General features: G+C 38.4%; 2 protein-coding genes across 2 annotated transcripts; both read right to left on the reverse strand.

Moving 5' to 3' along the window:
• Positions 1–2,342: 2,342 nt before the first annotated feature.
• Positions 2,343–6,077, reverse strand: LOC144198627 (uncharacterized). The gene is made up of 3 exons (XM_077719753.1): positions 5,575–6,077; positions 3,046–3,174; positions 2,343–2,442 (listed from the first exon to the last, which is right to left on the reverse strand). The coding sequence occupies exons 1-3, from the start codon at positions 5,756–5,758 to the stop codon at positions 2,432–2,434; spliced, it is 324 nt and encodes a 107-aa protein (XP_077575879.1). The 5' UTR covers positions 5,759–6,077; the 3' UTR covers positions 2,343–2,431.
• Positions 6,078–8,667: 2,590 nt separating this feature from the next.
• Positions 8,668–15,647, reverse strand: LOC144198227 (MICAL-like protein 2). Its single transcript, XM_077719137.1, has 16 exons — positions 15,283–15,647; positions 14,151–14,199; positions 13,240–13,381; positions 12,983–13,161; positions 12,786–12,913; positions 11,375–12,109; positions 10,663–11,294; positions 10,516–10,573; positions 10,321–10,433; positions 10,191–10,252; positions 9,995–10,118; positions 9,583–9,685; positions 9,437–9,510; positions 9,255–9,369; positions 9,106–9,152; positions 8,668–8,957 (listed from the first exon to the last, which is right to left on the reverse strand). The coding sequence occupies exons 1-16, from the start codon at positions 15,423–15,425 to the stop codon at positions 8,881–8,883; spliced, it is 2,781 nt and encodes a 926-aa protein (XP_077575263.1). The 5' UTR covers positions 15,426–15,647; the 3' UTR covers positions 8,668–8,880.
• Between the last annotated feature and the right edge of the window lie 588 nt (positions 15,648–16,235).

Raw genomic sequence — 16,235 nt, forward strand, 5'->3', positions numbered from 1 at the left:
AATGTCAATACATTTATGTGTATCTGGTATTTATCTGGTATTTGACAAAATGTCAATACATTTATGTGTATCTGGTATTTTATTGTGAAATTGGTGCGGAAGGGACTTTGAAACATTTCCAAGATTTTAGTGGATTTTTTAATGAGAATCCCTTCACATTTAGAAAAAAATCCACTCAAATCGTGGAAATCACTCAAAAAATCCCCTCAAATCGTGGAAATCACTCAAAAAATCCACTCAAATCTTGGAAATCACACACAAAATCCACCAAAATCTAAGTGTGAAGGGACTTGGAGAAATTTCCAAGATTTTTAAGTGGATTTTTTGACTTTGAAAAATTGTGCCCTGCTTGACAAAGTCACTAACAATTGTCAATGTTTTTATTTATTTTTATTTCTTTATTTTTAATTAATGTTTTTAGTTTTCCAACTGTTCTTCTTTGCTCATAATTTAAGATAAAAATGTTTGACTTTTCCAACTCTGAACGCAAAGCCTAAAATCCCTCATTTTGTCTACAAAATACTATTTTAAACGACTCTCATTGTTGTAATCAGATTATTCAAATGGATGTTAATTAGAACTACTTACCCTTCAAAAGCCACTATCCAGAAATGAATAAAAACACCGCAAAAACCCACAAAAGAGGTAAAAAAAAAACACATACTTAACCGTTGTTTTCCCCCTTTTAAATCCTTTTGTTCCCTTTAAGCATTTCTGCGACAACGATACAATGGCAACCGCTAAATAAAGTGCATCCAAATCCATATTTACGTTTTTGCGCTCTCAATCGAAGAAACGAGGCCGCGTCGCTTCCCGCTAACGCTAATCTGTCCGCAAACGTAGCGTTCACCTGAGCTAATTGCGCGCAACCCGAAAATAAAACCCATCACCGTCATCACCCAAAACAATCCCAGTGACAATAACCTCGTCGGCTAATCCTTCTAAACGGAAAACAGGCGCCAAAAATCGCTAAATCCACCGACGCCGAAAATGCTAATCTCTCCGCCGTCCCGCCACGTGTCTCTGTCCTCGCTTGGACGGGACGCGGTGAAGTTGCGGTAGAAATGCAAAGTTTACAAGCGGCTCACGCGGAATTACGCGGGGGTTGCCGTGTGACCGCGTTGTTACGGCTAAATCGCGTGTTCCGTTTTCGCTAGCGGCTTGCAAAACATGCGGATTGTCTTGTTTTAGAAGAAACGCCAAGCTAACTTTTCTAGCCTTTGTTTACAAAAATGGCGAGCGCGATGATCCACAAACTCACGGAAGACGGATTTAGCGCAAAGGGCTCGCAGTTACGAGATCGAGGATTCAACCCCAGATTCCTGTGTGGCGTACCGTATTTTCAGAACTATAAGGCGCACTTTAAAGTCTTAAATTTTCGCCAAAATTGAAAATCCAGTGAGCTTTATATATTGGAAAAACAATTTAAACGTGTCATTCATTGACGGTGCGCCTTAAAATGTGGTGCGCCTTATAGTTGTGAAAATACGGTACTCCAGTTTCCACAAAAAAAGCTAAAAACATACTTTAGCTAGGCTAATTGGTTGAACACAATCTATTTCTTGTAATTGACCAACCACTAATCCAAGGTATCTGTCCTCTACCTGGTGTCCACATTTGACTGGCTCCGGCACCCCTCGCGAACATAAGTTATGGAAAATAGTGTAAAGGATAAAACTTTTGGAGGGAAAAGTCACTCAAGCCAATATTAAAAGTAAGCCCTCACCGTCTTTTCTAATGAATCCAAGCGAGCGCTGTGATTCGTTGCTCTTCTTCAATTAGCGACGTGTTAATTAAAGAGCATCATTATCCCGGTAATCATCGGGGTTCTCCTCGGTAATTACACGCCCGAGTGTGATTACTTGACTCAGCGTGATTCATCTGCCCTTTTTACGACAAAATTTAATGACGCCAAAGGACGGAAAGTGTGTGTGGTGTACGCACATGTGTGCGCATGTGTGTGTGTGTGCTGGCTGATGAAGAAGTTAATTGCCTATCAAGAGAGAATGCCGGATGTTTTTGTTGTGTGTATGAGTTGTTGAAATAAAAGGAGAGTCCAATCATTTTTTTGACCGACGGTGATGGACGACCATTCCATTTGGAGCAGATTCAGATTGGTCAGAACTTAATTTTAATTGGACGAATTTCATAGTCTGGATGACATTTTCTGGGATTATTGTACAAAGACGGTAAGGGTTAAGGCCAATCAGAGCGGAGGTCTTAATTATTCAATAACTTTTTTAGTTTTTACGGTATGTACTTTTAATAAAATTGGACGGAAAACTGTCAGATTTTGTTTGATGGGTTCGAAATATGCTTGGAATTATGATAAAAACTTGTCACCTGTTTGGTAATGGTGCGATTCCAATGCCGCTGACTGGTATAGATGTCCAATCCACTTGGGCTGGGAGATGTTGGCATGTGACCATGATCAGGAAATCACTAAAAAAAGAGAGAAGAGATGTAATTAACAAAAATATATTTTTTCCACTGTTAATTATTAAAAAAATAAAATACAAAATGTTTAAAGTTCATAATTCACCACTAAAGGGGAGAATAATAATAATAAACATATATATATATAGCTACATATAATGTATACATAGCTACATATAACATATATATATAGCTACATATAATATATATATATAGCTAAATATAATATATATATCTACAAGGACTCAGTACTGAAGGAAAATAACATTTAAAAATACAAAATATACATATATATTTTTTTATTATTTATTATTATTATAATTTTTTTAAATGTTCATAAAAATGTGAAAATCTAGGCTGAAACTCTTCAGCAGAAGCCACTCTTTCTACGGGGACTTATAAAAGTTATAATAGAGGTGACCCTACTTTTCGATTTTTCAATTATCGGGGCCATGTTTGGTCTACATTAACTGCGATATTCGAGGGATTACTGTATATCCGATATACATGGTAAAATAGTTTGTATCGGAAGAGTGTCTTCCAGGTAAAACATCTCTGTTGGAAGTGCGTTAATTGAATGCAAAAGCGCCTGCATGGGTTGTTGTTCACCTCTCAGTAGACAAGGTAGGAAGAAGGTTGCAAGGAGGAGGCGACGAGGAGGAGGCGACGAGGAGGAGGCGGGCGCACCAGCTCGCTCGCCAGGTGAGCCCAGCTGACTTGACACTTTGTCAGCACGCCCTAATTTGACATAATGAATGCAAGCATCGTTACTGCTGTTAATTGGCCGGACTAATTATACTCCGAGGAGGTCATTAGAGGGAAACGGATGCCAAATGTGTGGGAAAGGAGAGGTGGCTACAGACGGTGGGAGGGGGGGGGGATGCTAGGTGCAGGTGGCGCTAATGGAAGACTTTTGTTCGGAGAAATATTAAAAATTCATTTTATGTGGGAAAAATTGTGGGTATTTTGGACTATAAGTCGCACCCGCCCAAGAATTTTTGCTAGGTTTTTTGGGATGGTTAAAAATCAAAAACCAGGGAAAAAAAACAGTTAAAGTAAGGCAAAAGGGTTAAATAGGCATCTCTTAATATTACAGTAATCCCTCAATCATCGCAATTTCACTACTTTGTGAAGTTTTTCTGCTATTGATTAATATTATTTTATTAGTGCATAAAAATATGAAAATCTACGTTGAAACTTGTAAGCGGAATCTACTCTTGCTACTCAACACTGAAGTAAAAAAATATATGTATATATTATGTATTTTTGTTTTGAATAAGGGTGACCCTACTTTACGATTTTTCAATTATGTCAAGTCTACATTAATTACATTATTTGAGAGATTACTGTACAGTTTTTAAGAAAACTATTGAAATTTTATTTTGACTTATACTCCAGAAAATACACTACATGCTATTAGGGCCATTGAATTTCAAATCAAAACAAATAATCTTAGGAAATTGACCAAAAAAAGATGTTAAATTATTATTTTTTAAATGACAAATATTAGAGTTGTCCCAATCACATAACAAAAATTCATTAGCCCCTCCCACTCCAAACAAATTGGTCATCACGTCACAGTTAGCCCAAACTCGTGTATATCGCCCACCCATGGAATTAGCTCGCCCCGCTAGCAATTTGGCGGCAGCAGTAATCGAATTCCAAGCGATCATCTTTCAAATCCACCGCCGGCCGGCGAACTGGAGGAGGGCCGGCGCCTTTTAGTTTGGCCTCTCCGGGCAGCGTGTAAAAGCTTCATCACCGGTCGCGCTGATGAAATTAGCGTCTATTAGCGTCCGGCGAGGCGCTCCCGCTTCCTGGCCACGCTTCTCACTGGCGGATTTAATTTGCCGGTGCGACTCGGGAGCCACTTAGCAATATCTATCTCTCCTCTCCGTGTGCGAGAATTGATTGATTAGGTCTTATCTTGTTATCTGGCTCAGTGGTCCTTTGATAGGCCTGTTTGTTCTCCACATTTCTTCTTCTTCTCTAGATCCCTGTGCCTTATGTTACTACTTTCCTATCTGTGTGTGTGTTTGTGAGTTTTTTGTCTATTTTTTCTCTGCAAATGTTGAAATCCGACACTGATAAGTCGGATCATCTTGCAAGATCCGAATGAGGAAATGACACATTTACGTCATTGTGGATCGACACTCAACTCCACTTTCACCCCCCCTACGCCGAGACTTTGCCTTTTTGGAGAATGTCTTATGAAAAACAAGACAATAGACGTCCTATTTATTTAAATTGGGAGGACGGCAGTCATTGAATTGATGATTTTTTATCGTTGTGAAGTTATAATTGTAATAATTAGAGGAGTGGTTATATGTCAATATGGGGATATAATATTATTTTGCTTTCAATAGGTCATGGGTGTGAAAGTGGTGGCCTGGGGGCCAAATATGGCCCCCTGCATCATTTTTTTGCGGCCCGGGAATGTTAATCATAAGTGCCAAATTTTTGTTTTAGGATCAAATTAAAATGAAGTGTATGTATATTAAATTTCATGATTTTTACCCTTTTAAATCCATAATTGTCATTTTTAAACCATTTTTTTCTGTTTTTAGTTAAAAAATCATTTTGTAAAATCTAAAAATATATCAAAAAAGCTCAAATAAACATTGTATAAGATCTATAAAAAAAACTAAATATTCAGCTATATGTGATATACACCCACAAAGTATCAATATATCATTTTAAAAGGTATTTATTTTAATTACTGTATTTGCTAAACTACCACAAAGAAGTTTTTATAGTTTGGTGGTAATACTCAAGTGCAACTAATGTTTTTTTTTATCTTTCTGATTATTTTTTTAGACTATAGTAATTGTCCTATAAAAAAAACGTGAAAACAAGTCTAGCATTTATTTTGTATTATTTTTTTAAGTGTATCGTAAAAGCATTTCAACCATTAAAATGACCAAAAAAGCCCCCCTTTACCCAAAAAAGTCCAAGTCCGAGTCAACCACACATTTCCTAAACCCCCCCAACTCTTAATTAACGACTAACATACTCTCTTTTCACATCCCGAATCATTTCGCAGCGCCCCACGCAGGATTCTTTAGGGATTTCGCCTTTTAAATACGCAGAACGGAGAGGTCAAAAGTGGAAAAGCAATAAAGATGTTTTTCAGCTTACGTGGCGACAGACGGCGGGCGGCTCCCGGCGGAGAAGAGCGAGGCCTCACATCATTAACGCCTCCCGCCGTGGCCCGGCTGGGGACCGCCGTGGAGGGAAAAAAAAATGGCGGCTCGCCATCCCGTGGATTCTGGTCGCCACCTATCGTCAACATAAGAGTCAAACAGTCAAAAAACGTGTACATTTAAAAGGTAAAACATCGAAGACAAACATGGACAATGGTGGTGGATAAGCTGACAAACATGGACAATGGCTGTGAAGGTGGTGGATAAGCTCCGCCCCCTTTATGGCAAAAGAAAAAGCATATCGGGATGACAAAAAGAAAGGGACCAGATGACAAAGAAAAGCTAATCATGGGTTCCCAATGGACAGATTGAAGCCGAGTGGATTCCATCGTACAGCATCTCTCATTTGTATGCTAATTTAAGATATTAGCATACTACAAGCGAGCGGGAGCATAGGTTTGGGGGGGCGTGGCTTGGGAAATATGTGCTGATTGCTGTTTGTTCTTTGGATGATGCGTGGCAAAGGAATGGGGAAAAAAATCCTGTTCAAATTTTTTTTGTAAGGACGCATAATTTAAGGAAATGTAGAAATAGGCTAAAATAGCATATTTAAAAAGGTCTATTTTGTCAAAAAAAGTACTTTTTTTTCAATTTTTTTAACAAAGTGACATTGAAGTCATATATTGAGAGGGTTATTAGCAAAAAACTACTTTTTTGTAAATTTATTATTGCATAAAATGATGTTATTCTGGTAAAATTTGAAAATAATGATGAGTTTAGCGATCTTGAATTACTGCAAAGTTTGTTTTACTAGTGTAAAAGTACAATTTTGTGTACATGTATTTTTTGCAGGCTCTTAACTCTTAAATAGATTATGTTTTGTTGTGTTTTAAAGGGAAAATAATTAATATATATTTAAGAAAATGTCATACACATGATTATTTCCAATTAGGTTTTTCATATTAGTAGATCCAAAATGGATTTTAGTTAGAATTTTGACAAAAACTCCATTACATATCATGAATAAAAATTATTACATTACATTTCATTGGGTTTTTAAACAATTATGCCTAAAGTCAAAGTTTTAAAAAGCCTATTTTTGATCTCAATATAAAGAAAAAAAATGAATATACAAGAAAATATCATACACATGATTATTTCCAATTAAGATTTTCACATTAGTAGATCTAAAATTAAATTTAATAGACTTTTGACAAAAACTTCATAACTTATCCAGTTCAAAAATGACTATATTACATTTCATTGGACTTTTAAACAAGTATGTCTAAATCCAATGTAAAAAAAAGCCTATTTTTGATCTCAAACGACATCATTTTCTATCTATATTTCCTCCTAAAACATACCCAGACAACAACATTCCTCCCAAAACATTACCATACCCTCATCACCTCAAAGTTAAAAAAATAAATAAATAAAAACAATCAAAACAGGCCGACTGCCATTGAAATTAGAATTTCCTCTTGTGTCAATCCCAACAACATCAAAAATTGTTGCAAATCCCTTAAAATATGAAAGATTAAAGCGTCTCATTCATAAACCTCCCCCCAAAAAAGGGCTTTTTTTGGTGTGTTTACAAGATTGGCACTTTTTGACAGCCACCAATCATTGCTAGACTTCCTGGTGTCACACGCACTTAGAGAAACACAAAGAGGGAAATGTCAAGCCTCAAAATGATTTTCCTCCTGCCTACGTTGTTTAAATGAGTGTGTGTAGTGTGTGTGTGTGTGTGTGTAAAGACCACATGCGAAGGGTTGCCACGGGCGACATCCGTGGGTCCGTATGGAGTTTCCTGGACTGTGATGGGTTTTCCAGGGCCGCCGTCCGACTCTAAGACACAAAACTTCAAAAGTTGGAGGGAAAATGAAGACAGGATAAGTGATTGGCGGCTATGAAAAAATATAAATAAACTTTAGATTGATTTTGTGAGGCTAACTCATTGAGGAGTATTGGGTTAGGAATGTATTTAGGATTTGGATAGGTGATTTTTTTTTCGAATTTTGGGGTCAAAATTGTGGCAATCTTTGGGGAAATAACATTTTTACTTAAAAATGTATACAAATATTCACTTTTTTAAAATGTATAATGTTTATAGTTTGGGAATTAGTAATGTCATCAAGAGGGAAATGTAAATTAATACGTTTTTTTAACTGAAAACTTGAAGGAAAAACCTAAATAACTTTTAAAAGTTTCTAAAAAAAATACTTTACAAGTTTGACCCCTGTGATCTATCTACACTGAGTTTAGAGTGACCCAATATTTTTGAAAATACCATGTAAATATGTTTTTCTGTTAAAATTGAACATGGCAACAAGTATCATGGTACAAATCTTCAAAAACCAAACCTTTATGAAGCTGACTGTCAATCTATCAAAAAAAAGAGAGAATTAGACAATATATTTGAATAAAAGCACATTTTTAGTTATCTCGCTTAATGCCAATACAAAAGGAAACTCATTTAAAAGCGAAAGAAATAGCATCTATGCGGCCCTGTCTGTAAAAATAATCATTCCATTTAAGCAGGCTGACTACTTATTTAATAATTATGTATTTGTGCACTTCATGGTGAAGCTTTAAATCTCATTCTACTTCTCTAATTCAAGTTGTGTAAAACGCATTTTTACTGCATGTATTACACTGCCCTCCAGTGGCTAAAAAGGGCTTTACAATAACAATAATATTATTTCTCTAAATTCAATGCTTTTGAAGTACATAAAATATCTATATTTCTTTTTAAATGCCGTACTTATGTTAAAATGCATTTAAACCATTTTGTAAATTGATTTTATATCTATAATTAAGACATTGCACTCTATAAAAAAGTTAAATTCTTAATATTCTTAAATATAGACTGCAACCACCAGTAAAAAGTTTCCTATTTTCATTATAGTTAAGCTATAATAAAAGAAAAGGTTTCTTATTCATCTTTTTTTTAATCAAAAACCTATTCAGGCATCAACAAAAACATACAAACAATACTATTTCATACTAATAAAGGCGAATGATGTACAAAAGTTTCATGCTATCATGCTAAAATCTCATTAATATCATTAATATAATTATTAACAAAAATAAATACGACATTAGCACAAGAAAACAAACAAAAAAATGTACTTGAGCCTTAGCACATTTGAAATGACTTAAAATCCAATATGGATCACACACACCATCTATTTCTCAACCTCATTTCATATTTACATTAACAATCAGCGCGAGAAATATTTATAAAAATAGCTGTCTTACCGCCATCTTGTACAAAAACCATACGCCGTCCAATCGGGTGTCACGCCTCCTTTTTGTTACCCCAGGCAAACAATTTAGCCATAGAAGATTTTTTCTTGGACTTATCTTTCTTTACACCTAGGGGGCAATATTTTTTTGTTAACAACTTTAACAACATTCATTAAATTAACTCTTTTTTTAAAGATATTTTCCTCAATCTTTTAAAACAGTGTATATATGAATATATCATGTCAAATTTGTCATTTTTAATGTGGGAAATGCTTACTAAAGTTCTCCAACAACTTGTCCAGTTGCTGGTCTTCTTCTTCTTCTCTGATGGAAAAAAACAGAAGCTCAAAGACCAAAATATACTATAAAAAAAGTCCATTTTTTTACCAGACCGGACTAGAAAGTCCATATTTTCAAAAAGTGCACCTGAGCCTGTCCTCATCAAGACCTTCCACGATGGCGTTGCGGTCATTGACGATCTCCATAAGTTTGCTCATTAGCTCTTCTTCTCGCTTACGTTCCGACGGCGTTTTCAGATGATCTATCAATCGGCAGCGACGTTTTTTCAAACTGATTTTCAGCAAAAAATAAGACGTTGTGGACAGTACCGGCTTTTTCCATCAGTTTTCGTAGTTCCTGCTCGACACTGGGCTGCTCCTCTTCCAGGTCTTGGGTTTTCCCACTGGAGACAGAAAAAATGGCCGCCTTATACTCAGTGACAGGTCGGGGGACGTCCGGGTGGCCCGCCACTTACACGTAGACCAGCTCGGATTCCCTCCGCATGGCCACTTGCTTGTTCCGGATTAAGGTGAACCACTCCACCATGAGCTCGTCCATGACGGAGTCATCTTGGCCCTCTGAATTAAAATAACGGCAGTATAAGTCTCGGAATTTTAACTAAGTCTGTTTCGTCGAAAAAAAACAAAAAAAACCCGAAACATTTTAACAGCAATTGAGCTTAATAGTTCACAACAAAAATCCCAATTGAATCAAGGCTCTGTATGTTCTTATTAACCTTAGCACCCTCCAGTGGTCAACATCGGTAATGACAGAAATACATGGAAAGTGCAATCTAAGGAAAACTGTTTTTTCTATAGGTCATCTGTGAGTAGTTTTCTAATCTATACCCACATAATACTATACAGTACTACTACCCGTATACGTACCGTCTTCGCTGTGACGTAGCTTGGCTTCCAGGGTCACGCCCCTTTTCTCCAATTGGTCGAGCTGATCTTCGATCTCCGTCAATTCCTTCAAGATGACCTCTTTGGGGATGAAGTCCGGCCTCATCTACATGTCAAAAATATGATTTAAAAACCACTTTACGATAAAAAAATCGTTATCTTTTCCCATTCAAAATACCTTGACGACTTTAGCCACCGACGTGGTCTTGGTTTTGGCTCCGTTTGGACCACTGCTGATTCCTGAGGAAGAAAACAAAAACAATCCAGTCAATTTTTGGGGGCATCGGAGACTATCTTTTAAGACCCACCTTGAGATGAAGGAGGTTTCACAGGCCTTAGCAACACTTCTGATATTAAATGGGAGGCGCCGGTGTTGTTGTTGGTCCGTCCTTGAGGGGAGGTTTGCGATGGGTCGGCAGATCTAAAAAAAATTGATTGTTAGAGCTTATGATAAAGAAAGACTTGTACTGCTGAAATCCGTAGAGGTGGACATCAAGCCTTACTTGGATTCTTTGGAGACGGGTTTGAGCATGGACCTCCAGTCTGCGGGGGTCTCCTTCTCTGTTAACACATTAGCCATGGATTTATTTCACGTCAAATTGATGTCAATGTTCAGAATTTTTTTGGGTGGTAGTTAAGACGTCTGTCACCTGAGGTGTCGGGCGGCGGGACGGGCGTGGAGCCTCTTTCTGGAGTTGTGCTTCGGATTGGGCTGGGCTCCAAACTTGGAAGCTTCAAATCCGAGAAGATGGACGGATTGACTTTGAGCCTCAATCTTCCCCTGCCACTTTCCACCTCCTTCTTTCCCCCTACCACCTCCTTCTTCCCCACAACCACCTCCTTCTTTCCCCCAACCACCTCCTTCTTTCCCCCAACCACCTCCTTCTTTCCCCCAACCACCTCCTTCTTGCCCCCTACCACCTCCTTCTTTCCCCCTCCCGCCTCTTTCTTTCCCCCTTCCACCTCCTTCTTAACCCATCCCACCTCCTTCTTTCCCCCTTCTACCTCCTTCTTTCCCCCTTCTACCTCCTTCTTTTCCCCTTCCGCCTCTTTTCCCCACCCTGTCTTCTTCTTTCCCCATTCCACCTCCATCTTTCCCCCTTCCGCCTCCTTCTTTCCCCATCCTGTCTTCTTTCCCCCTTCCACCTCCTTCTTTCCCCCTTCCACCTCCTTCCTTCCCCATCCTGTCTTCTTCCCCACTTCCACCTCCATCTTTCCCCCTCCCACCACCTCCTTCTTTCCCCCTCCCGCCTCCTTCTTGCCACTCTGTACCTGCAAAATGCTAAAGTATAAAAGACAAAAGGAATGTTAGCGATTAAAGACAATACACATGCATGCACAAGACGTCGCTGGGGTCCTTACGCATCACTTTTCTTGGACATGTCCGACTTTGGTGTAGGCTTACTGGTATTGCTTTCCTCCATATTAGGTTTCAAGAGAGCTTTCCATCCACTAACTTCAAAAGCTCCATGCTTCTTCGTATCTGCTTTGCTTTCATCAACATTCTCCTTTAGCTGATTTTTGCCAGCTTTAATATTTCCATTTCCAAAATGACCAACTTGACCGCCATCTCTGTGTTTCCTTGGACTTTCTTTGTCTTCCCCAGTGTTAGACCGATTTCCAACAACATTTCCAAGTCCGAGTTGACCTCCGTGGGGTTCCTCGGTCGCGGGAACGGACTTGAAGACAGTCAAGATTCTATCTGATGCGGGTTTGGTATCTCCACTTTCTGCCTGGAAGAACTTGAGCTTGGACTGGATGGTCTTGGCCGCCGTGGCGGAGGCGCGGGGCGCAGCAACGGGTTTGAGGACCGGCGTGGTGATAGTTATGTCGTTAGGCGACCGTCGCTTAGAGCTGGGAGAGGTCGGTTTCTCCACGAAGGGCGTGATGGGCTTTAAATGGGCTCGTTGTGGAGAGGGAGATTTCCGGGAAATGGGACTGGGTTTCCGGACCGGCGATGTGGTGGTCACCCTGGGAGGGACCACCCGGGGCGGAGCCACGGGTGTCACCGTGTCACTTTTGAGCAAGCCTACTGGAGGAAGAATGCTGGGTGGAGTGTCTCTTAGGAGGGAACTTGATTTTGGTGGATCTAGTAACCTAGGCAACACAGTGTTTGGATTCAATATTAGGCACACCTGCACAGAGTATTCTAATAACATAACCACAGTTTTTTTTTTTTATTATTAAATTGGCACACACTTGAGTTTTTGCTTCCATATCTTAGAAATGTGGGGAATATAGGGTTTTTAATATGTTGTATTTGCAAATAAAGTTTTACTTCTGCTGTCTGTAAGTGATTATTTTTTTTAGAATGGGAGGAATTGTGGGAAAGGTAGTTTTCTAAATAGCTATTTACAAGCTAGCATCATATTAAGTCATCAAGTACTTAGGTATATACACTTCTACATTTTTTTAAACCAACAATTCAAAAGGAGGTGTTTTCAAAGTAATTATTAAATTGTTTGTGATTGACTTCAATGATAATTCATGTTTTGTAATGATTAATTTGGATTTTCTCTCCTCAAATTATCATCATCAAACCTTTAAGAAAAATTAAAACATCACTGTATTAACTTTTTACATTGACCTTCTACAATAAATGATATTTCTCACAATATATAATAATAACAATAATATAATAATATAATAACAAAATAATCAATTTGGATTGGGAGGTCTTAATAATAAAGTGCGAAATATGATTTAAAAATGTCTCTACTTGGTGTCAACTTATTTAAGCACGTGTCTCTTTAAAAGGCGGGGCTTAACTTACTTTGCACAATTCCTGTGATACAATTTCCCAGCCATTAAATACCGCTGCACCAGATGAACGTGGTTATTGCAGGACGCACACTTGTTACTCAGAGTTCCCGTCGAATGACCTTTCGACCCCGAAAACTCCTGAAAAATGACAACTTGGATTCATTTCCCTTTTTTTTGAATATACACTCAATAAGTCACGGTTTGTACTTGCGTCGTCGTCCTCGGGTGTCTGGGGTTAGGCGTGGGCATTGTGACATTTATCGTAGGGGGAGGATGGTTCTCCTTAGCCGGCTTGAATAATTTGGAGACCACCGGGGCGTTCTCCTTCCCGGGCGGTCCGACGGGAATTGGTTCGGCGGGACGTTTTACGGCCGCCACGCCGCCGACTGGAGGAGAAAAAAAAATGGAGTCGTTTTATGATGGGAATTGGTAAAGGGAGTCGTCCGGACTATGGCGATACTCACTTGGGGAGCGTCCGTGGAAGTAGTTGTAGTACTGCGAGACGTATGTGAGGATACTGAGGCGGTCCGGGACTTTGAGGGCCACCATGTCTTCCGCGTCCAAAAGTGCGGGGATTCCCAGTTGCTCTTCGGCTATTTTGAAGGCCTGGGGGGGACAAAAAAAGAAGTGTATAAAACAGGTGTCAAAGTGGAGGCCCGGGGGCCAAATCTGGCCAGCTGCATCATTTTGTGTGGCCCGGGAAAGTAAATCATGAGTGCCGACTTTCTGTTTTAGAATCAAATTAAAATGAAGAGTATAGATGTATATTAAATTTCCTGATTTTCCACCTTTTAAATTAATAATTGTCATTTCTTAATCATTTTTTTCTGTTTTTAGTTCAAAAATAATTTTGTAAAATCTAAAAATATATTTTAAAAAAAGCTAAAATAAACATTGTTTTAGATCTATAAAAAATGGAATATTCAGGGCTTTTAATCCATTTAGAAAATAAAAAAAAATCTAAATATTATATCTAAAATGGTCCTGACACCCCTAGTGTATAAAAAGTCACACTTTGCTGTTTTGGGAAAAATATGGGACATTTTATGACATCGTAGGACAAACAAGAACCCGTACTAAACGAAAACCTGCACTGTGCCATGAATCATTAATAAAAAACATGGAGAGCAAGTTGTAAAAACTGATAAGTCCACCATGACAGTTGGCACACTTATATTGCGGACAAGAAGGAAATGTGTCACCTCGCAGTCCAACAAGATCCGGGAAGAAAACAGGAAGAATGCAGATAAGAAGCCAACATGGTTTTTGCAAGTCAAGTCTGAACAATTAATCTTCATTTATGAAAAAAAATGCTTCCTTCTTCTTACATTTCTCTATTCCAATAACATCCTAATAGGTTAAAATAAGTAGTTACCAGGTTGTTGTTGTCATAGATGTTTTCTTTCTTCAAGGAGTCAAAGTTTCTGCAAGGAGGGGGAAAAAAACATTAGGACATATTTATGAACTTCCTCATTTGTCAATTTTGAAGACAAAATGCACCTGACTGAGTCATGCGTGAGTACCTTGTGACAATGACGCCATTGAAATTCCTACATTGAAAACTTATATTGTCACATTATGAGAATATTTATCGTAAGATGAGTCAAGCAAAGCCATGTTTTGTGTTTTTTTCCCTTTCATGGCATGTTGAGACAAGCTCTTGGGATGACTTACATAATATCAACACATTTTTCACTTAAACACAAATACCTTCATTAAAATTCCCATTCAAGACAGTCAAGACTAAAGTTTCGGCCAATGAGGAGTTCCCCATGGTTCCTTACTTAGCCCAATGCTATTTTTGTTTTAAAATATGAATATGGATTATGCATTGGGTGGCCAATGTATGACAAGTAGGCGGGGCAATCTGGAATAGTTGCCTTTGATTGCCTAAAATTATTCTGGCTTTACAAATCGCTGACAACGGCTATTTGTTTACTTCCTGGAAATATATCGTCTTTCGTTAGCGGTTAGCATGCCTAATATGAAAACAAATATATTTGTTATCCTCATCAGGGTCTACTAATTATGGGCAGTAAGCGGGCAATCCATTTTCATTGGCTAATTTGAGCAATTTTAGGTCAAAATGGATTGGACTTTGATTACAGTCAATGGCAGACCATTCAATACTAGATCCTAATTAGTGTTTTTTTTATTTAATGCTAATAATTTTGTTAGCTGACAAAAATCACAACCTAATTGTGCCAACAACAGAAAAAGTCTAATTTTATTGTTTTAAAACAAAACATTTTCTTCTCATATAAAAATGCAAAAAAATAACATTAAAACGCTTTGAGTGATTTTGCCACATCATCAAAACTAGTAATATGCCTACTTCCCAATTATGCACTTTATAATTCTTCTGCTTCACTTTTACCCACACAAAATACTTCTACTCAAGTACAAACCGAGTACTTTACACTTCAACACAACAACAACTAGTACTTCTTTGCATCTATGGTTCCTAAACTCGACAAATCAAGTCTCAAATTCCAAGTTATACTCACATGAGGTCCGGTCTGTGTTTGTGAATGATGGCGCAGAACGCCAAGCCATCCCGGAACGACGTCGTCATGTTACTGACGGCCACATCCCGATAACCGTCACACTGAAGCCGGCACCACTGCTGGAGAGCCTTGACCGCCGCCATCCCGGCGAGCTCGCTGGCTCCTCCGCAAACTCCTTCGCCACGGCGGTGGCTGTTTTATCACCTCCCCGGGCTAGCCTTGCGTAGTTTTTCTTCACCCACGACGGAACTTTTCAGGGCCACGTTTGGCGTTTAGCTCGCCGGTGCACGAGTTAGCGTGGTGTTGCCTCCTCGGAAGTTCGATGACGAAGTGATTATAGTGAGGTAGACACCTGTGGAAGCTCGGGAGGCGGGGCTTGCAGGCGCATGCGCAAATGTTTTCTCTTTTTTTTTAAAGCTATGAACAGTGTATACATTTGATTACTGTGTACTGTAAAGGCATTTCTAATACATATATCCATCGTGTAAAAGGCAACATTTTCCCCAAACTACACAATTCATAACATTATCCTTTTGTAAGTAGTAATTCATGAATTAACTAATTATTAGAAAGACATCCTATTTATTTGGACCTAAAGGGATAGTTCAAATGGATTTGACGTGGATTTGTTTACGTACCAAAAAGTACTTTTACTCAATAGCAATACTCAATTTCCTCTTTAATGTCTCCAGTTACCTTAAAACAAAAACAGGATTAAGCACAAACATCATTTTGCAGCATAACATGATTAGCAAATGCAAATGTCAGAACAATGAGCAAAAATATATATAAGTACTTCAATTAAGCCTCATTAATTGTATTTTACATCCGTGGGAACAGACTGGCCTAACCACATTTTTTAAAACACGCCTATTTCAAAAGTATATAACAACACGTGTTCATTGTTCGTATTGTAATGCACTACCACGGAAATTGGGTACACCAAACAGTAG

The sequence above is a fragment of the Stigmatopora nigra genome, chromosome 6 (assembly GCF_051989575.1).
Source record: "Stigmatopora nigra isolate UIUO_SnigA chromosome 6, RoL_Snig_1.1, whole genome shotgun sequence".
Taxonomy (NCBI): Eukaryota; Metazoa; Chordata; class Actinopteri; order Syngnathiformes; family Syngnathidae; genus Stigmatopora; species Stigmatopora nigra.